Below are 19,643 nucleotides of genomic sequence, written 5' to 3'. Positions count from 1 at the left end.
TTGATTTCTGGGATATTCACTTGTTGCGTTCCTCGTGCCCAGTGGGCCAAGTTGGCGTGTTGTGTCCAACGGAACAGACTCCGTATCCTTAGCCAAACACGCTAGGACAGTCGGTCTGGTTGGGGTCCATGTGTGCCACCATGGTGGGACGCGACCCTGGAGTGGCCAGAACCGGGTTCGGCTTCCGCGGGCCACAGCATCCCGAAGCAGTCTGAGCACCGGTAGTTATGAAGCGCGAGGTCGGCTCACCAAAAGCTCCTCAACCCAGTCAGGATCGGGCTTCCAAAGCAAGACCGCTGGGGAGAGCTTCGTGTAGATATGTACTGCACGTGTATATCTGTAGTTAGTCCTGTACCGCCGCAGGTACCTGCTCGCAGTGCTTCGGTTCCGGTACGTATGCTGGATGGACGCGGCAGACACTGCAGTGCCGAGAGGTTCCCGGGTCGTGTCCCGTGCCAGGGCTGCCGGACTTTTTGGATTTCACAACATCCCAAATCGGATGCCACCAATCAAACCCTGCGCCTTGGTGAGAGGGTTTCAAGGTGGTGTGGTGGAGCCCCCTCCCCCTGATGTCCAAGTAACTATGCGAACTTCCTCTTCAACCACACACCCGACAACACAACACGGGGCGTGACTGTCCAAGTCCGTCCGTTACCTGAGCTTGAGCTAGAATGCGGGTGTGTCGCACGAGGAACTTTCTGAAAGTCTTGTGCACGCAGGATGTGATGCCCTCCACCAGGCTTGCAGTGGGCTCGACGGAGGGCGGTCCGTCGCTGCGTCATGGCCAATTGGGACCTTGGACCTCGTGCTGGGACGGCCTTTTCGAATTTAAGCGGTTTAACCGCCCCGCGATGTTAAACCGGTTCTGCTCTAGCGCCGAGTCCCCAGAGCGCCTCCACCTGCGGCCTCCCTGGACCAGCTCGCTCCATCTGGCATGTTCTCCGCCGCCTCAGCCCAATCGTTAGTGTGTGTCGAGCCGAGAGCTCGGTTAAGCAGTCAATGCGCTCAGGCCCTGCTCATCCAACGCCACTGCTCCGCTTCTCTGGTGAGCTGCTCAAGGTCACAACTCCTCCGTGGATCGCTGATCCTCGATCCCCCCTCCTGAGCCCCCGCCCGATTGCCCGTCCCCAGTCCCGAGTCTCCATTCCGAGCTCCAAGCTGCCGGTTTCCCCAGATTTTTCACAATTTAAAAGTTGCAGGACCCGGCTCGTGCCATGCGGTTACACCCGCTCCTCGCTTTGCTGATTCCCCGCCGCATGCCCGCAGTGCGTCTCTGGTGCAACATGCTCGACCTCCCGCGCCGGCCGCAACGATGAGCAACGGGGCGGATGACGTCCAATTCTACCAAGTCAACATCGCCGTCTGGGTCTTGACGAGCGTCTCGGCCGTCTTCCTCTTCGTCCGCCTCTGGTGCCGCCTGCATTTCTCCCGCCTAGGCTGGGACGACTATGTGCTCACGACGTCATGGGTATGTCCGCGTCCATGCTATTCATCCATCCCGTGTCCCGGCTAAAAAGCGCGGGACGGTACCGGATACCCGTGCTGACTGGCATTGCCCGAGCAGATCGTCCTGCTGGTCGCCGCTGCGCTCGTCAGCCATCTCATTGGGGTGGGCTATGAGACAGAGGACCAGGAGCGCACATTCTACCTCTTCCAGAACACGTCGACGTCCATGACCACCATCGCCACGAGCTGGACCAAGGTCGCCTTCGCCATCACGCTGATCCGCATCGTGCGGAACCGCGCCATGAACTACTTCCTCTGGGCCGTCATCGTCACCGAAAACCTGATCCTCGTCCCGGGCATGCTGTCCATCTGGATTCCGGCCTGCGTCGATCCGAGAAGAAAGTTCCGGCCCGAGCATGCCGTTTGCTTCGACCTCATCTCCCTCCAGTATCTCGGCGGGACAACGATTGGTACGCCCACCTCTGTGGTACATGGCGTGAGGCTTCAGGAGAGCACATAGCTAAAATCTGGGTATCTACAGTGTACGGCGGCGTCATCGATGTCATGTTGGCGCTCTTCCCCTGGCTCATCATTCGAAAGCTGCTGTTGGAGACGCGGGAGAAAATCGGCCTGAGCGTCGCCATGAGCCTCGGCGCCCTGACAGGTGTCGTTGTGATCCTCCGGGCTTTTTTCCAGTTCATCCAGACGGACAACGACTACCGTATGCCGGCTGACACAAAACCATGTGAACCGGGAGTTAAAGGGGCCAAGCAAGCTAACGCGCACACAGAATTCATGGTGTTCATGTCCATCTTCAACTTCCTGGAGCCGGCTGTCACCATCATCGCCCAGACGATCCCCATCTTCCGCGTGCTCGTCGTCAACGTCAAGCGAACCGCCGGCTACAACACCGTCCGCATCACGTCGGTGCCTGCGTCGCTCTCCCAGTTGGTGGTTGTCAAAAGCCCGGCTGCTGCGCCCGAACAGCGCCATTCAATACCCGCGCCCCCTCGATGAGCGGGCTGAAGATGGCCACGAGTGTATCGACGCAGCTCAGCCCCTGAATCTTTACCGCACGGACTGTGCCGGTTCGGCGCACCAGCTGTGCCGCTCGGCCACTCGCTAGCGACGCCCGTTCCTGCAGTGTTCATCCTGAACACCATCATCGCGCCCGGCGTCGCCGTCGTGCCGGTGCTATGTGCCGAAGAGTCCGGCCGCGAAACTCTGTCGCCCCATCGCGCAGGACGATCTTCGGGATCCTCAACACCCGAACACAACAGCTGAGATCACCAATGCTGGTCCCAGCCCCTGTCCTGTTGTCGTCGCCATGTGCGACATCTACCGCGTAGCGGCTCTTTTTGACGGGGCCCTGAAGAGACCGATCGTAGGATTGTGTGCTTGCCCCGCATCCACCTTGTTCATGGAGAGGCCATTGCTGGGAAACAAGGTTTGAAGATGTTGGATGGAAGGCGAAGGAGACGAGACTGAGTCTTGCCCTGAACAAAAGGACCTGGAACGCCGGCATTCCATGGCCTGAACTCCCTGGTTTTTATGATACCCCGAGCGTCAAGGCTCATAGCGTAATGGAATTTGGACAGCATGACTCGATCTTCCTGGGTAGTGTGCTGGGGCGATCGAAACTCGCGAGCATGGCCACAGAGACCACCGCGCTTTCGTCTCCGACCCGACGGACATCGACTCCGAGAACTCGAGTACCAAACTATCCAGCAGTTCGGCTTTGTTTCCATCTGATTAGACAGCGGGGTTCCGCGGCGATCACCGGGTTCTCTGAGAAACTGAAGGGTTATTAAGTACAGAGTCCAAACGCTTACTCTCAGCCTCCCTGCTCATTCCCCACCCCATCTAGGCACAAATGAAACACAACGTTAATCCAACGTACACTAATGAGGGTCACAACTCTCAATTGTGTCCTTGATCACAAAAATGAAGCATCGAAATCATTTTGCCACTGCAGCTCGAGGGTTGGAGGACCACTAGTTCTGCTTTGGACAACGACGTTAACTAGTGGCGGTTGCGTCTCGCCGCAGACATGCCGATGACCTGGCACTTATCCCTGGATATCTTTGTCGACATACCGATTTGGCGACACGAAGGCGCTCGATGGGACAACTCAGCTAGTTGGCTTGAGCGGCGACATCGCGGCCCGGGGATTCATCATGATCTGGCCAAGACCCAACCACCCACCACCGACAGCTTTGCGTCAAGTGACTGTTGCCCTGAGCCCCGAATGATCTATCCACTACATTCCAGCATGCACGCCCCCAGGAATAGCATCCAACCCTGGACATAGATTAGCACTTTGGCAGTGGGCCATCCTCAGGCTCAGGCATTCACTTACATCCTTCCGTCTCTTCCTTCACGGCCGGCTGCTTCTGGCACGCTGTAGCCTGCTCGGCGGTTTGCGTGGTGAGCGCAGAGCAACGGTCGCCGGTGCAGCGGGCGTCCAGCGCACGCTGGAGCGCATCGCCCTTCCAGCCGAAGATGTAGTCGCCGTGCTGGCCGTATCCAGTGCTAAAGCAAGGAGGCGCCCAGTCAGCCGCACATACCGACAGCTTGTTACTCCAGATGCTACGCATTCTAAAACTCACTTGTCGCCCATCGAGTACACCAGCGGCTGCCCGGTCTCGGGCCACATCGACGGGTCGTTGAATTCGCGCGTGTCCCAGATGACCTCGTACATGAGCTGGGGCAGCCGAACGGGGTGACTTGCCGGGCAGGGCCCCGTGGTCTCGAAGCTGCCGCTGCTGGGGTAGGCGACGTGGCTCTTGTGGTCCGGCGAGTCGACGTTCTTGCCGTCCCAGCATCTGCAGAAGAAAAGCGTGTGTCAATGGTTTCCAGTTATGGTATGCCATGGCGATGGAACATCCTTACGTCGGGAAAGTGATGGTCGACCGGATACCGCCGGGGCACGGCTTGCTCGGGAACGCCGCCGTGTCGTCGCCCGTGCAGGGCGCACCGCCGAAGGGGTTCTGCTCGACATTTGGCAGGCACCGGTGGCAGATCTGCTTTTGCATGCCCTTCTCTGTCCGCAGGGAAGCGTCGCCCACGAGCATGCGGAAGCCCTTTGACCATCAGTCGCCTACCCGGGGACGGAGAGCAGGGGGAATGTGCCATGCTTACCGGCTTGAAAGCGGTGACCTTGGTCTTGCCATCGTAGGGTGGGATGTAATAGACCGTGACACCACCTTTCCCTTGGAGGCCCAGGTTCACCATCTGCGGCACACGCTTGTAGCTGCCGTTCCTGGCGCGGAAGTAGATGTTGGCGGTCCAGTAGTTGGAGAAGTCCTCGGAGAAGGTACAGGTCGTACAGGTGGATTCCTTTGATGGATCGTACTGGACCGGGGTCATGGTCGCATTGAACGAATTTCCGCCGACGACCTGGTGCAAGTGCGGTGATCCCAGCACTCCGGGGTTCACTAGGGGATCTAGCCGCTCGATGACGAGCTGCGAGCACTGGAACCGCATCATGGCAGCCGTAGCATACTGGGCCGAGGCATGTTGGGCGCCGAGTGCCGCGGCGGCAACCAGAAGTGAGCCTTTCATCTTCGACACCAGTTCACGTTTCACCGGTTGCGGCGTTTGAGGTGCGAGAGTGAGAAATCCGTGTTGGGCCCTATGAAGAGAGAAGGCAGGAGAAGAGTGCCAAGCGGTGATATCGGAACTACCAACATGGACTTGCGCCAGTGATATCCATTGACCCCTTATAGGCAGGCAGCGTCGGGATAGGCGGGACAGCGGAGAAAGATTGAGATGCCTTAGTAAACCCTCAGCGGCAGCACCGAACCTGATTCGGTGGATAGATCAAGTACCGTATGGTTGAACTGCCGCATATTGGAATGCATGGTGGTTAAATCGACAGTAATAACCGTCTTTCCATCTCATTGGGTGGCCAATAGCTCTTGCAAGTTTCAGGACGGTGAAGGTGCAACGGTAATATACTGATGGAACTTTCTGTTGTCTATCCATGAGCACAATAGCTTTGTATCTTGATTAGCCACTCTACAGTTGCCCCTTTACTTCGACAGACGGCGACTACCATGCAGTGGGTATCGAGGGTCCAACCCGGAAAGAACGTCGCCACGTGGTGATTGCCTGCACTGGTTGGCGACAGCCGTTGAGGCCAGTTCTCACAAGGGTCATGTTGCCGCTCAGCATGTTAGGATTCTCAAGGTAAACTAAGAGAAGGTGGTGAGGTGAAGAGTAGTGGGCTCGTGCTATCAAAAAAACTGGATGGTGAATCCAGATCGATGAGCACCGATTGCAGGTCCCTGATGGGCGAACACGATGATCGTTCTTTTTTGTCTTCGGTTATCGTGTGGTGTTCATGGGCCACGCAGCCGTTCTTGAAAACTAGTATCCCTTGCTAGCAACGAATGTCCTCTCTCGGGTTCCTTGTCGCTTGCAAGCACCAGGTTAAAGTGGGTCCAGAGGCCTGCAACACACCCCCAATTTGAACAACAGTAGCCAACAGTGGGCAACCATCGCCATCGATCTTGAAGCTGTAGATACTGCAAAAAACGGCCCAAATGGCCATTTTCTGGTGTTTTCGAGTGCCTGTTGATGTTTTGATACTTCCTTTTTAGGCATCTCCTCTGTTGCATACGTCGGAGGCGCTACACGTACTGCGCGGGCGAGCAACGCCCACAACAACGCCCACAACAACGCCCACCACAACATAGGCATGGAACCGCTTGAATCACTGTATTGGGCACGAATTCGAAGCTCTTGATGCATTTTGCAATATCCTGATGATAGCGTATTGATTGGATACTTCCTTTTTTAGCGTTTCCTTCTTGTATCGCGGGCATCACTGGCACCGCGGCATTGTGGCTATATCGCTGGCACCGCGGGCATTATGACTATATCGCTGGCACCGCGGCATTATAGCTGTATCGCTGGCACCGCGGTATTGTGGCTGTATCGCTGGCACTGCGGGCATCGCTGGCACCGCGGCATCATGGCTGTATCGCTGGCACTGCGGGCATCGCGGGCATCGCGGGCATCGCGGGCATCGCGGCATCATGACTGTATCGCTGGCACCGTGGCATTGTGGCTGTATCGCTGGCACCGCGGGCATCGCTGGCACCGCGGCATCATGGCTGTATCGCTGGCATCGCGGGCATCGCGGGCATCGTGGGCATCGCGGCATTGTGGCTGTATCGCTGGCACTGCGGGCATCGCGGGCATCGCGGGCATCGCGGGCATCGCGGGCATCGTGGGCATCGCGGGTATCGCTGGCACCGCGGCATTGTGGCTGTATCGCTGGCACCGCGGGCATCGCTGGCACCGCGGCATCATGGCTGTATCGCTGGCACCGCGGCATCATGGCTGTATCGCTGGCACCGTGGGTATCGCTGGCACCGTGGGTATCGCTGGCACCGCGGCATCATGGCTGTATCGCTGGCACTGCGGGCATCGCGGGCATCGCGGGCATCGCGGGCATCGCGGGCATCGCGGGCATCGTGGGCATCGCGGCATTGTGGCTGTATCGCTGGCACTGCGGGCATCGTGGGCATCGCGGGCATCGCTGGCACCGCGGCATCATGACTGTATCGCTGGCACCGTGGCATTGTGGCTGTATCGCTGGCACTGCGGGCATCGTGGGCATCGCGGGCATCGTGGGCATCGTGGGCATCGCGGGCATCGCTGGCACCGCGGCATCATGACTGTATCGCTGGCACCGCGGTATTGTGGCTGTATCGCTGGCACTGCGGGCATCGCTGGCACCGCGGCATCATGGCTGTATCGCTGGCACCGCGGCATTGTGGCTGTATCGCTGGCACCGTGGGTATCGCTGGCACCGCGGCATCATAGCTGTATCGCTGGCACTGCGGGCATCGCTGGCACCGCGGCATTGTGGCTGTATCGCTGGCACCGCGGGCATCGCGGGCATCGTGGGCATCGCGGGCATCGCTGGCACCGCGGCATCATGACTGTATCGCTGGCACCGTGGCATTGTGGCTGTATCGCTGGCACTGCGGGCATCGTGGGCATCGCGGGCATCGTGGGCATCGTGGGCATCGCGGGCATCGCGGGCATCGTGGGCATCGTGGGCATCGCGGGCATCGCGGGCATCGCGGGCATCGCGGGCACTGCAGTAGCGGTCGGGACGGCGTTCGGTACGGCGGTCGGTACGGCGGTCGGCACCCAGGATATTGAACAACGGTTCGGCACAACGGTCGGCACCCAGGATATTGAGCAACGGTTCGGTATGGCGGTCGGCACGGCGGTCGGCACCCAGGATATTGAATAGCGGTCGGCACCGCGGTCTGCGCCCTGGTTATCGAACGGCGGTCGGTACGGCGGTTGGCACCCAGGATATTGAACAGCGGTTCGGCACAACGGTCGGCACCTAGGATATTGAATAGCGGTCGGCACCGCGGTCTGCGCCCTGGTTATCGAACGGCGGTCGGTACGGCGGTTGGCACCCAGGATATTGAACAGCGGTTCGGCACAACGGTCGGCACCTAGGATATTGAATAGCGGTCGGCATGGCGGTCTGCGCCCTGGTTATTGAACGGCGGTCGGTACAGCGGTTGGCACGGCGGTCGGCACCTAGGATATTGAACAACGGTTCGGTACAGCGGTCGGCACGGTGGTCGGTACGGCGGTCGGCACCCAGGATATCGAACGGCGGTCGGTATAGCGGTTGGCACCTAGGATATTGAACAGCGGTTCGGTACAACGGTCTGCGCCCTGGATATCGAACGGCGGTCGGCACGGCGGTCGGCACGGCGGTCGGTACGGCGGTCGGTACGGCGGTCTGCGCCCTGGATATCGAACTGCGGTCGGTATAGCGGTCCGTATAGCGGTTCGGCATAGCGGTCGGCGCCTAGGATACTCAACAGCGGTTGCAGATATTGTAGTTAACCTGGCCATCGCAAGCACATCGTAGATATCGCAGGCATTGCAGTATGCAGGCGTTGCTCGCCTGCGTAAGGTGTTTTAGCGGGCCCGACATACGCAACAGAGGAGATGCCTAAAAAGGAAGTATCAAAACATCAACAAGCACTCGAAAACACCAGAAAATGGCTATTTGGGCCTTTTTTTGCAGTATCTACAGCTTCAAATTCGATGGCGATGGTTGCCCACTGTTGGCTACTGTTGGCTACTGTTGTTCAAATTGGGTGTGTGTTGCAGGCATCTGGACCCACTTTAACCTGGTGCTTGCAAACGACAACCGTTCCTCCCTTGGCTGCCGCACAGACTTCGGATGCGGCGCAGATCGACATCTGCAGCTTACGCGGATACACGGACGTCCGAGGAAAAGACGAAGCCCTCCATAGCGGCTGAGCACACATTTTCTTGAGTCATGGTTGTCAAGATTCCTAGACCTCCCTGGAGTGCCTAAAAGACCGATGCAGGGTGAAGCCCCCCCACAGTCTCCCAGCTGCTCTTTGGTTTCACGTTCAAGTGGACGGAATTCGGCTCGAGATGACGTGTTCGCGTTTCGCCGACGCCAGACGCTTGCCGCCGCCTGGATGACACAATAAACGGAAAATCGCATTTTGCGTCTGGCATCTCGCGCCTCTTGCCCCTTGTGGCAGTGGGTTGATCTCGCCGCGGGCGTGCAGAACTGCGGCTCCCAAGCGGGTCTCGGGCGGCATTAGCGTGTTCAGCTCGCGGGGAATCGCCCACAGCGAAGACTCACAGCCCTTCGACCGGTGAATGCCAAGCTCATAGCGGGTTTGGCATTGTGGCTGACTCAAAAATGCAACAATGCCAAAGTGCTATGGTCAGCCTTGGCCCAATGTAGGGCTGAACGGGCGTCCGAAGGGGGGCTTTAAATGGGCCAACGTCCGTCTCCCTGAAGGGCCCTGAATCGCAGAGGATCCCAGAACCAAGGTTGTGTTGATCAACAAGAACCACTTGGTCCTAATCCGCTCCACGGCGTATGAATGATGACGGACCTCACCTTTACTACTCTCAGCGTGCGCAGGCACCACGTGTGGGACGACTCCCCATCACTCGCCTCCCGGGTTGTTTTCGAGGATCACCCCGATAGGACATCATGGGCAACCCCCCGGCATTACGCCCACGCCCGTCCCAAACGCCTTAGCAAAAGCGAATGCCGTCAACTCTTCCGTTCCACCAGCTCGCTCCCCTCAATCCACGTTCACGGGCCATCATGCCGCTGCGGCCAAGTCCAGACCGAAGACCAACTGCAAGACGAGCTCCTTGCACACAAGATCTCCTCCCTCTCGAAAGCCCTGCTCACGACCTTCGGCACCACCGGCTCCAACCCGCCCCACCATCACCACCGCAAACCCAGCAGCAGTAGCAACCCCCACCGCCGCTCCCGCTCCCGCTCTGCCGCCGGCTCTCTCCTCAGCACCCTCACCCGCCTCTTCTCCCCTCCCCAGCCACCCCCCTCCCTCCCCTTCCAAGCAGACCTCTGCATCGCCTGCGCCAACCTCGACATCGACAAGGTAGCCCGCTACCTCCTCATACCCTCCCACAACCACAGCGACAGCAGCGACAACCGCAGCCCCAACCCGCCCGCACCACTGCCGGTCAACCAGCCCAACCCCGCCGGCCTGACGCCGCTGATGGCCTTGGTGCGCTCGCCGGCGGCGCGCGCGCGCCCGCGCGCCCACCTCGCCATGGTGCGCTTCCTGGTCGAGTGCTGCGGCGCGGACGCGGACGCGGCGCGCGTCGACCGCGCGACCGGCCGGGGCGAGAGCGTGCTCAGCATGGCGTGCGCGGCCGGGCTGGCGGGGGTGGTGCGCTTTCTCGTGGTCGAGCGGGGCGTCGACGCCGATCGGAGGCTGCCGGCCGGGTCCGGGCGGGGTGGTGCGGGAGGAGGAGCGGGGACGGGGGCGGGTGGTGCGGGGGAGGATAAGGGTAGGGGTAGGGGCGGGGGAGTGGAAGTTGGGGGTGCGGGGCAGACGGCGCTGCATGTTGCTGTGCTGGCGGACAGGCCCGAGTGTGTGGAGGTGTTGGTGAGGGAGGGCAGGGCGGACGTGGATGCCGTGTTTGATGGCGCCGGGCTGGTCTGGAATCAGGGGGGTAGAGCTAAGAACAGGAGCGCGGCGTCACGCGGGGGCGCGAGCAAAGGCCCGCGGCATCCGGTCTCTGCGCTGCATCTCGCTCACGCCAGCTATGCTTGCACCAAGGTGCTCTTGGAGGGCGGTGCCAGGGTCGATGTGAGGGACGGGTACGGCCGAACCCCGCTTCATTGGGCTGCCGAGTCGGGCAACGCCGATGTTGTGCGCTTGCTGGTCGAGGCCGGGGCAGACCTGACTGCTGCGGGCCACAACGGGAGCACACCGCTCGAAGTCGTCTTGGGAGAGTCGGATGGGGAAGATGAAAACAAGGATTCGGGACAAATCGCCTGTGTATCGGCCTGAAAAGTGAAGAGAGGATGTAGCAAGGTAGAGAACGATCCTCACCCTTGGATCGAAGCCATTCCAACTCTCAACCAAGGGGGAGTGACTAACCACACGCCAACGCTCGGCTCTTCCCGCATGTAGTGTAAGAGAACCCCGTTCCATGCTGGCCTCTGAGATAAATTCGAAACGCTGGCATGCCCCCTAACTTGGCAACGGCGTGTTCGACGAACATTGGACACATACATGACACTCTCCACCAATCAAGCAACCACGGCAGCGAGGATGTCCTCTCCCCGCTGCCTGACGCAATCGTGACAGCAGATGCACGAGAACTGCAGGTAAGGTTGCAACGTGCGCATGGAAGCTGCTTACTTAGTTTACCGAATCAAATAGAAGACTGACCCGGGGAAGCAAGCATCTTGCTTTGCAGTCCCTCCCTATTCTTTCCATGCATGAGCCCCATACCAGGTAACTGCGTCAGGTGATAACCAAATCGTAAGCCGAACTTTGAAAGACACGATATGATCTATCAGCGACCGTTGGATTTAACACAGGGGGACACCGGACCGACAAGACACGAAAGGGCGCCGTGGCTGATTCGCCGATCACTCGACCGTGCAAGAAACGAACGCGGCATTTAGTCGACCTGGTCCTCTTCGCGCTCTTCGGCGGGCGCCGGACTGCGGCATTTTGGGCAGATCAGGCCTGGCACAACCCAGACCTCTTCACCATTCGCGGCACACGTCGGGCAGCGGATGCCGGGAAGCTAGTGATGATTAGCCGTCTGAGGACTAAGTTTGCCGAGTTCACTTAGGCAAGAGCTCACCGGAACAGTCCAAAGGCCCCCGCCAACTGTAGGCAACCGAGGATAGTAGCCCGTTACTGGAGGGCTGAGGTCCGTGTCTGGGGCGGTGTTGAAGAACGGCGCCGACATCGTCGGAAGTCAAGACGTCGGAGGCAGCGTTGCTGGTGTATCGTGGCCCGGGGAGTGCAGTCGGGGGCTTGAAGGGCTGCGTGACGGAAACTAGAAGCTCCGTGGTGAAGAAGATGCCTTTGGTCATTTTATGAAACTAGCAGCACCGGGGGGAAGGGGATGCCTTCGGTCATTTTTATATAAGCTACGTGGATGACTTTGAGGTGATTGTCGCCTTGAGGGATCTCAGAAACGGTGAGAAGCGGATGGACAACAGCCGAGGAGCGACCAGCATGCCGACGAACAACCGTTTGAAATGCGGCCCAAGGGAAGCTTAGGTGGCTGAGGACAACCCGTTGATACCCGATATCCAACGGAGACTTGAGAAAAGCACATTGTGAGGCTTGGTTGGGCACATCCTGGTGGGGAGCAGGCGAGAATCCACCTGGGAGCAGCGGACAACGAGCGGTGGGCAAGGCAGAGTCGTATCCACAACGTCGCGGACCTATGGCTGCGTGTGGCATCGAACCACTCGGTAAACTGATGGCCGGAAAACATAAAATCCTCACCGGTCTATATAAGGGACGGGTCTTGTGGCCCGGCCCGAAAGGGGCTGCTGTGCCCGCCACGCAAACTTACTGCTCGGATTCCCATTCTTGTCGAGTAGGACCGTCGGACCGACCGCAGCCGATCCGCGTTGGCTCGCATTTTGAAAAATGCTCGGCATTCTGATGCACTCCCCCACACCAACTTCTGAAATCTCGAGGCGGTGTGTTTCTGGAAGATGGAAACAAGGGCCACACATCCGTGTCTGGTAAGCCGAGAACAGCGCATGCTGCAGTCCTGTAGGAAAGCGGCCCGCTTTAACTCTCTGCAAGGAGGTCGGGTTCTTGGAGAAGAAAGAACAAGGCATGCGGCCATCATCTCCTCATCGCCGTTTGCGGGCGGGAAGCGCAGCTAAGCGAGGTCCCCGCGCACCTGCAGGCGAGGCCTGCCCGAGTCCTTGATAGCGTTCTGACCCCGGGTTCCCTGATTATGTCTTGCAGAATCGGGTTTTTGGGGCATGTACTCCGTGGACGAGAACTCCCACCCCCGTGTCCACAAGCGCAGAAAGCGATCGGATCTGCAAGGATGCCATGGCACTTAAGCCAACTTGGGGAGGGCCATTGGCGGCCAAGACAGATGACAGATACTTGTTGCAGGTCACGGCGTACTCCATAGGCTAATGTCTTCTGTCCAGAGTGACATCGACGGTTTTGTAGCCCCTCGGCATACATACTCCCTACCAAGCAGACAGGTAGATACACACATGACACCTCCTTACATACTGGACCCTTGCTTCGGAGGTATTGCCAAGGCGTGTCCTTGCAGGGTCTGAGTCTGACACCAATGGGGCTCGAGGATAACGCCTACTGCTGCGGGGCCTTCGTCATTCAAGATTCATTCGTGAAGGAGATAGTTAAATCACAGGCGTCCCAATCGGCATCCTGCCTCCTACACCACCAAAAGTTTTCTCCTCCGAGAGCGGACATCGACGGACGAATGGATCGGAGCCGAGCGACGAGGGGCTCGTCAAGAATCCCGGCAAACCCAATGCGGCCACCCGATGTAGGAGGGCCAGATGGGGGGACATCGGGGTTTTAAGTGAACTCCACGCTCCGAACGGCGACGTCACGGCAGATCAAGTGTTCTTGGCTTCATGTGAGTGCGGTGCACCTAACTCTAAGTCTAGGTAACCAGGTGGATCATAAATCTGATTAGAAGCCCGGGTGTGACCGTAATAACCAGCATCGTCCGTGGCCAACGTTTATCAGTGCCTTCATGCCGGCATTGCCACCCAGTCAGCTGATGGTGTTTCTTCCCCTGTTTTTAGGCAGGGCTCGCGACGAACCGTCACATGCGGTCCGCGGTGGTGCACCATAACAACTACACTGCACTCTCGCGAAGTCGAGCAACAACAACTGCAGGGCATTGAACTCAAGGCCATGGACTAGCGGACCCTGGCAAATCCCGCAGGATCAGACAGCGTGCGGTTGGGAGGACGACGGGAGGATGTACACCGCAACAATCTTGGTCCTGTCCCAGGCACGAGACATTTTGGAGCAAAGTTTGTTTGCTTGTGTCAGCGAATTGGGATATAATGTCCTTGCGCGCTGTCGGTGCAAAGTGCAAACACACAGCGAGAGGTCTGCTATGGAGTCTGTAGGCGGACGTTTTCTTGTTCTCATCTAACCAACAGATGCACGAGAGTTCATCGCGGATACAGCGCCCAGCCCCCTTGCCTACACGACAAATAGCGTGATCCTGCATTCGCTGGGGGTCCATCCTTCATAGGTACCTGTACCATGGATGGCCCCCAAGCAAGGCCGCTTGCGGGCCCCACACCTCATGCAACGCGCAAGACGCGCGCTCCTTCGGCGCCCTTTCTTCATGAAGTTACGCTTTTCCTTATACCTAGCGCAGGCATGCTTTTCACCCGAATTCTGCTTCGTCGGTGTCGCCAGTAATGTCAACCTCCAAGAAGACCATCTTAGTGACGGGCTGTTCGGCCGGCGGCATCGGCGCTGCTGTTGCCCGCGAGCTTGCAGGCCACGGCCACCACGTCTTCGCCACCGCCCGGACAGTAGCCAAGATCCCCGCCGAGCTGGCCGGGCTTCCGAACGTCACGACGCTCCAGCTCGATGTGTCTTCGGACGAGTCCGTGAAGGAGGCCGCCAAGGCTGTCGCCGAGAAGGGCGGTTTGGACGTGCTCGTCAACAATGCCGGGTGCGGCTACACGATGCCGCTTCTGGACGTGGACATTGCCCATGCCCAGCGACTCCACGACACGAACGTCTGGGGCGCGCTCCGGACCATCCAGGCATTCTCCGACCTCCTGATTGCGAACCAGGGACGCATCGTAAACATCAGCAGCGTTGGGGCAGTTGTGAACACGCCATGGATTGGTAAGATCCCGAAAGAAAGAAGATTCAGATGTCAACTTTCAGGCTTCGCAATGCTTACTGAACTGGTCCTGCAGGGGCATACGCGTCCTCCAAGGCCGCCCTGAACTCGCTCTCCGACACGCTGCGTCTCGAGCTGTCCCCTTTCAATGTCACCGTCGTCACCATCATGGTCGGCACTGTGGCCACGCCGTTCCACGCCAACGAGCCCGAGGTCGTCTTGCCACCCTCGTCTCGATACGCTGCAATTCGGGACACGATCAATCGCTGGGCGAAGGGCCAAGCCGGGCCCAAGGGCGGGTCGGTCGATGACTTTGCCAAGTCGATCGTAGAGGATATCGTCGGCAAAGCCAAGCCTGCCCACGTGTGGAAAGGGGCGAACAGCGGAGCTGTCAAGTTCCTGTCCAGGTGGCTGCCGACGTGGGTGTTGGTAAGTGCTTCCTTAAACAACTCGCCCCGCGCAAGCCACTAGGCTGCTAACGGGTGTCTCCAATTAGGACGGCATGATGAGGAACGGTCAGGGCCTTGATGAGCTCTCCAAGAGCCTAGCTCAGTGACGGCGTGTACCATTTACGTAATTCAAATCCACACCGAAGAGCGCCGCGAGACAGGCGTGGAAAAGGGATAAGATAGACGGCCATTCACATGAATCAAACGCCCTCAGATCTTCTTGCTCCATCATCCCGGGGATCTTGAACCCCCCAGGAACCTGACGCGTGATCACGCCCTTGGGATCCACGCGCCGGCGCGCCTTCCGCACCCTCCCCACTGCCTCCTCCCCGTAGCTGGTAATGGGATCCTGCCAGGGTGCCGCGTAATTGAGGTAGACAAACCGATCGTACGTGCCCATGTCCTTGGAGTCTGCTCTCTTGCACCCGAGGCCTTCGCAGATTATTCCGATGGGAGTTTGTCTGTGTCTTGGGTTCAGGCACGCCACGGGGCCCAGAACGCGCCGATGACCTTCAAATTAGCAATCCCATTCGGATGGCCCGGCTTCAACCCTGGGAACGCAGGATGAGGCAGGCTTGTGTTTGCCAGTGGCTGGTTCGTAGACCATGCCTGGGTATGGTCCCACATCAGACACATGGATGCCATTCCTTCTGCCTCTCAGGAGGCATTTAACGCGGAAAACATGGCCGCTGGTTCACGAAACACTCAAGCAGCGTGAGAGCACACGCCCTACCCAATGTCTACCACCAGCATGATGGACACGCCGGCCTGGACGTGGCTTCGCATTGTCCTGCTGGTGCCTCTCTCCGGCGCCCTAGCTTCTTGTGTCACTCGCCCTGCGTCGTCGGCCTCCTCCTCTCTGTCTCCAACACCAACATCATCAACCTCCGGTGGCCCGTGGAATCGCCCGACTTGTGTGGGTTTACATTCTCCTATACTTCCCTGATGACACCGGTCGCTTGATGACCTTGAAGCTCACCGCCCGTGTCGGCCCGGTCTTGCGCAGTGCGACGTCCTAGCGTCCACTCTCGGGTCGAAAGTCTCGTTCCCCAGCTCCAATGCGTACAATGCATCGATATCCTCGTATTGGTCGCAACAAGAGTCCGAGATCGCCCCGCGATGCATCGTCTCGCCCAGCTCGGCCAGCGATGTCTCGGCCGCGCTGAAGGTGCTAGTCCCGCGGGCGTGCAAGTTTGCCGTGCGTGGGGGCGGCCACGGCGCCATTGCCGGGATTGCGAATATCGACGACGGCGTCACCATCGACCTCGGCGGCCTCAGCGCCGTCACCGTGTCTTCGGACAACAAGAAGGTCAAGGTCGGTGGCGGAGCATCTTGGGGCGCTGTCTATGCGCGACTCTCTCCTCTGGGGCTGGCCGCGCCGGGCGCTCGACACGCGACAGTCGGCGTTGGGGGCTCAAGTCTTGGTGGTAAGTCGCTGATCCATATCCCCACCCCCTTTTCGCCCCCATCCCCGCCCCAGCCGTGGACGCTTAACCCGAACTGATGCTCTTGTCGTTGGAAGGCGGGTTTGGTTTCTTTGCCCCAAAGGTGGGCTTTGCTTGCGACAATGTGGTGCAGTTCGAGGTCGTCCTGGCGAATGGGAACATCGTCACAGCCTCCCCAAGAACAAACCCCAACCTCTGGCGCGCCTTAAGGGGCGGCGGTAACAACTTTGGCATCGTGACAGAGTTTACCTTCAAAACGTTCCCGCTCGGCCCTATGTGGGCCGGAGAGGCATACTTCTCGGCTTCAGCGCTCGAGGCACAGACACAGACCTTGTACTCCTTCACGGCCAATACAAACTACGACCTCAATGCCGGCCTCACCGTAAACTACGCCTTCACTCCCGCCTCCGGTCCCTTACTCACCAATACGTACGCCTATGCGCAGCCCGTCGTCAACCCACCAATCTTCCAGCCCTTTGCGACCATGGCGGGGCAGCTCCTGAACAACACGTCGGTCACGACGCTGGCGGATTTCTCGGTCGCACAGGCAAAGGAATCACCAAATGGGTTCCAGTAAGTACTTTACAATGTCCAGTGGGGGCGCTCTAGTAGACGTAATCGCTGATCCGAGCTTCTCCAGAGAGATCACCTTTGCCACAACATTCGAGAACGACCTCGGGATGCTGCGGGAGCTCTGGGCCATCTACACAGCCAGCACTAACAGCGTCGCGAATGTGTCAGGCATCCAGTGGTCGCTTAGCCTGGATCCCATCGTCCCGGCCGTAGTGGCCCGGAGTGACGCGAACGGAGGCAACGTCCTCGGTCTTAGGGTGCCCGCGCATGGCCTCATCCTGGCCGTCTTGACGGCCACTTTCGGCTCCGCGGGGGATTATGAGATTGTCCAGGCTGCCGCGGACAAGCTGCTGGCCGACATCATGGAAGCTGCCAAAGCCAGAGGCGTGTTTAACCCTTATGTCGATGTCAACCACGCGGGCAAGTCACAGGATCCCCTGGCAAGCTACGGTTTGGCGAACTTGGCGTTCCTCAAGGCCACTGCGCTACATTTTGATCCTCGCGGTGTCTTCCAGACTTTGATGCCTGGGGGATTCAAACTGTAAGAAGCGTTAGTTTTTCTATTACATCTTGAGCATAAGACCATGCAAATAGGAACCGTGCACAGGAAACGGCCAAGATGCTTGTCTAAGCAGTAATTCGGCAGTGACGGGGAGAGTTCAATAGCATGAGGTATGTGTTGCTGGGCTGCAGCTAGCGAGGCTAATGCCCGCTTCTTCTTTCTGTGTGTTTGCACCAGGTGTCCAAGAGACGTGTCGTCGTGTAAAATGCGGCCGACATTCAGCTCGGGTCCCAAGGCGTCTTCTTCATAGCCAAGTCCTTGCGGCCCGGGTCAGTGGTGTCGCACTGCAGTTTAGCCGCAAGACTTCGGCAGGCAGAACGCGCTGAGCACCCCGAAACCAGGTCTATTCTTAGAAGCGGTCATCGTATTTGCCAAACTCCAGGGAGTAAGCTCGGAGGTTAATGGCGGCTCTGTCTCATCGGCAACGTTTCCTTGGAATTTGAAAGATGTAACCTCACAGGAAATCTTAAGGCGCTGAAGCTCCCAGATCCGGCGCCCGCCTGAGTCCGGTTCAACACTGCGGACAATTCAAAAGCCAAAGACTATAGCGCGAAGAATCCCCTCAAAATGCGGCTCAACCTCTCTGCCGCCGCACTTATCGGTCTCGCTCACTCCGTGGTAGCAGCCGGTTCTCCCAAACCGTGGGAGATCTCGTACCTCACCACGTTTTCACCCCCAGGTCGGCCCGGCAGTTCGCTGTACAGCGTCATCAACATCACCATCGCGGACCCCAACGACAGCACGGTGTCGCCGACGAACTGCATTGGCAAGTGGACGTATGACACGGTGCCATACAACATAACCAACGCTTGCTCCGAGGTCCCTGGGGGGAAATGGACCTTTGAGATGCTCGAATCCAACTCCACAAGCGCATCGCCAACCACGGACTTCAAGCTGCGATTCGAGCTCGACAAGCAGCACTCGCAATTCGTCGGCACAGCCAGTTTTGCGGTCGGGGATAACCTGAGCGGGCTGTGTTCGGCGGGTGGGATTTGTGCCTTCGAGCTGAAAGAAGAGGACACGCCGTTCCCCGTGTATCAAGTTCGGGTTTGACGTCCAGAATATTAGGCAGAAGCTTTGCAGGCGTGGCTGCCTTACGGGCATGACGCGGCAAGGCGGATACGGACTGGTTAGGTAGTCTTGGGGTATTTAAGGTCAAGCGAGACTCAGGTAGCGTGTCAAAATTTCAGTCTTAGTTGAATGATCAGGCCGCCGATTCTGAAAGAGCAAGAATCAACTCACGAGGAACTATCACACGCAACCACGACACAAGCGTTCTCTCCAGTGTTATTTGGACTGTTCGATCAGTGTTTACCCCCAATCTGCCTACCTGACAAATCGAACCCTCCCACCAACGCCACCATGACTCCTCCCCCCACCACCGCCGCCATCCCCCCCTCGCTCATCCCCTACAACGTCCCCCCAGCCGCTTACCTCGCCACCCACCCGCACCTCACCAACCTGGTGGTGAGCGCGCTCATCATCCACGCGCCGACGGGCCGCGCGCTCCTGATCCAGCGCGCCGCGCACGACGGCTTCCCGCTCAAGTGGGAGTGTCCCGGCGGGCAGGTCGACGCGGGCGCCGACGCGACCGTGCTGCACGCGCTGTGCCGCGAGGTGCGCGAGGAGACGGGGCTGGCGCTGCCGCTGCCTCTACCGCTGCCGGACGTGCCGCCGGACGGGCTGCTGGACGGGCCGCCGCAGGACGGGGTGGCGGGCGCGGCCGAGGTCGCGGACGTGCTGGACACGATCGAGTTCCCTGGCGGCGGTGGAAGCAACTGGCGGAAGATTACGTTTTTGGTGCTTCTCGCGGAGGACGACGGGGATGAGAAGCTACCGCCCCCGGTGCGGCTGGATGAGCGGGAGCATCAGGACGCGGTTTGGGCGACGGGGGAAGAGGTGCAGGCGGGCAGGTGCGAGGGGAGGGAGATTGTGTTTGCGTATGAAGGGCAGCGGGAG

General features: G+C 59.1%; 11 protein-coding genes across 11 annotated transcripts; 7 read left to right on the top strand and 4 right to left on the bottom strand.

Annotated features, from left to right (window-relative positions):
* The first annotated feature begins 1,061 nt into the window (after window positions 1-1,061).
* Window positions 1,062-2,536, top strand: THITE_2109398 (uncharacterized protein). The gene is made up of 4 exons (XM_003650089.1): window positions 1,062-1,468; window positions 1,565-1,916; window positions 1,988-2,167; window positions 2,237-2,536. Exons 1-4 carry the CDS (start codon window positions 1,313-1,315, stop codon window positions 2,461-2,463), a joined length of 915 nt encoding a protein of 304 aa, XP_003650137.1. The 5' UTR covers window positions 1,062-1,312; the 3' UTR covers window positions 2,464-2,536.
* A 1,170-nt stretch (window positions 2,537-3,706) lies between these two features.
* THITE_2085311 (uncharacterized protein) lies at window positions 3,707-5,010 on the bottom strand (the record flags this gene model as incomplete). The annotated part of the gene is made up of 5 exons (XM_003650088.1): window positions 3,707-3,747; window positions 3,806-3,978; window positions 4,056-4,271; window positions 4,339-4,529; window positions 4,588-5,010. The coding sequence occupies 5 exons, from the start codon at window positions 5,008-5,010 to the stop codon at window positions 3,707-3,709; spliced, it is 1,044 nt and encodes a 347-aa protein (XP_003650136.1).
* An 850-nt stretch (window positions 5,011-5,860) lies between these two features.
* Window positions 5,861-6,942, bottom strand: THITE_2109396 (uncharacterized protein). The gene has a single exon (XM_003650087.1). The coding sequence runs from the start codon at window positions 6,760-6,762 to the stop codon at window positions 6,487-6,489; it is 276 nt and encodes a 91-aa protein (XP_003650135.1). The 5' UTR covers window positions 6,763-6,942; the 3' UTR covers window positions 5,861-6,486.
* A 454-nt stretch (window positions 6,943-7,396) lies between these two features.
* On the top strand, window positions 7,397-7,720 carry THITE_2085309 (uncharacterized protein; the record flags this gene model as incomplete). Its single annotated transcript, XM_003650086.1, has 1 exon — window positions 7,397-7,720. The coding sequence occupies one exon, from the start codon at window positions 7,397-7,399 to the stop codon at window positions 7,718-7,720; it is 324 nt and encodes a 107-aa protein (XP_003650134.1).
* A 49-nt stretch (window positions 7,721-7,769) lies between these two features.
* Window positions 7,770-8,377, bottom strand: THITE_2109394 (uncharacterized protein). Its single transcript, XM_003650085.1, has one exon. It carries the CDS (start codon window positions 8,285-8,287, stop codon window positions 7,820-7,822), a length of 468 nt encoding a protein of 155 aa, XP_003650133.1. The 5' UTR covers window positions 8,288-8,377; the 3' UTR covers window positions 7,770-7,819.
* A 991-nt stretch (window positions 8,378-9,368) lies between these two features.
* THITE_2126245 (uncharacterized protein) lies at window positions 9,369-10,817 on the top strand (the record flags this gene model as incomplete). Its single annotated transcript, XM_003650084.1, has 1 exon — window positions 9,369-10,817. The coding sequence occupies one exon, from the start codon at window positions 9,369-9,371 to the stop codon at window positions 10,815-10,817; it is 1,449 nt and encodes a 482-aa protein (XP_003650132.1).
* A 619-nt stretch (window positions 10,818-11,436) lies between these two features.
* Window positions 11,437-11,733, bottom strand: THITE_157712 (uncharacterized protein; the record flags this gene model as incomplete). Its single annotated transcript, XM_003650083.1, has 2 exons — window positions 11,437-11,565; window positions 11,626-11,733. 2 exons carry the CDS (start codon window positions 11,731-11,733, stop codon window positions 11,437-11,439), a joined length of 237 nt encoding a protein of 78 aa, XP_003650131.1.
* Window positions 11,734-14,109: 2,376 nt separating this feature from the next.
* THITE_2109392 (uncharacterized protein) lies at window positions 14,110-15,334 on the top strand. Its single transcript, XM_003650082.1, has 3 exons — window positions 14,110-14,657; window positions 14,732-15,084; window positions 15,152-15,334. The coding sequence occupies exons 1-3, from the start codon at window positions 14,219-14,221 to the stop codon at window positions 15,209-15,211; spliced, it is 852 nt and encodes a 283-aa protein (XP_003650130.1). The 5' UTR covers window positions 14,110-14,218; the 3' UTR covers window positions 15,212-15,334.
* A 524-nt stretch (window positions 15,335-15,858) lies between these two features.
* THITE_123328 (uncharacterized protein) lies at window positions 15,859-17,667 on the top strand (the record flags this gene model as incomplete). Its single annotated transcript, XM_003650081.1, has 4 exons — window positions 15,859-16,020; window positions 16,111-16,531; window positions 16,627-17,122; window positions 17,190-17,667. The coding sequence occupies 4 exons, from the start codon at window positions 15,859-15,861 to the stop codon at window positions 17,665-17,667; spliced, it is 1,557 nt and encodes a 518-aa protein (XP_003650129.1).
* Window positions 17,668-18,251: 584 nt separating this feature from the next.
* On the top strand, window positions 18,252-18,737 carry THITE_2085304 (uncharacterized protein; the record flags this gene model as incomplete). Its single annotated transcript, XM_003650080.1, has 1 exon — window positions 18,252-18,737. The coding sequence occupies one exon, from the start codon at window positions 18,252-18,254 to the stop codon at window positions 18,735-18,737; it is 486 nt and encodes a 161-aa protein (XP_003650128.1).
* Window positions 18,738-19,094: 357 nt separating this feature from the next.
* THITE_27175 (uncharacterized protein) lies at window positions 19,095-19,643 on the top strand (the record flags this gene model as incomplete). Its single annotated transcript, XM_003650079.1, has 2 exons — window positions 19,095-19,352; window positions 19,413-19,643. Coding segments are annotated over 2 exons (489 nt in total), but the record flags the coding sequence as incomplete, so codon positions are not given.

The sequence above is a fragment of the Thermothielavioides terrestris genome, chromosome 1 (genome assembly GCF_000226115.1).
Source record: "Thermothielavioides terrestris NRRL 8126 chromosome 1, complete sequence".
Taxonomy (NCBI): Eukaryota; Fungi; Ascomycota; class Sordariomycetes; order Sordariales; family Chaetomiaceae; genus Thermothielavioides; species Thermothielavioides terrestris.
Note: the sequence above shows the minus strand (reverse complement) of the source record. Positions and strands in the feature narration are given on the sequence as shown.

Excerpts from the sequence above, each read along its gene's own strand:
- THITE_2109398 (XM_003650089.1), top strand. The coding sequence starts at position 1,313 with ATGAGCAACGGGGCGGATGACGTCCAATTCTACCAAGTCAACATCGCC. Across the intron at positions 1,469-1,564 it reads ATGTGCTCACGACGTCATGG|ATCGTCCTGCTGGTCGCCGC; the intron begins GTATGTCCGCGT and ends TTGCCCGAGCAG. Across the intron at positions 1,917-1,987 it reads TCTCGGCGGGACAACGATTG|TGTACGGCGGCGTCATCGAT; the intron begins GTACGCCCACCT and ends GGGTATCTACAG.
- THITE_2109396 (XM_003650087.1), bottom strand. The coding sequence starts at position 6,762 with ATGCCGCGGTGCCAGCGATGCCCGCGGTGCCAGCGATACAGCCACAAT.
- THITE_2109394 (XM_003650085.1), bottom strand. The coding sequence starts at position 8,287 with ATGCCGAACCGCTATACGGACCGCTATACCGACCGCAGTTCGATATCC.
- THITE_2109392 (XM_003650082.1), top strand. The coding sequence starts at position 14,219 with ATGTCAACCTCCAAGAAGACCATCTTAGTGACGGGCTGTTCGGCCGGC. Across the intron at positions 14,658-14,731 it reads TGTGAACACGCCATGGATTG|GGGCATACGCGTCCTCCAAG; the intron begins GTAAGATCCCGA and ends CTGGTCCTGCAG. Across the intron at positions 15,085-15,151 it reads GGCTGCCGACGTGGGTGTTG|GACGGCATGATGAGGAACGG; the intron begins GTAAGTGCTTCC and ends GTCTCCAATTAG.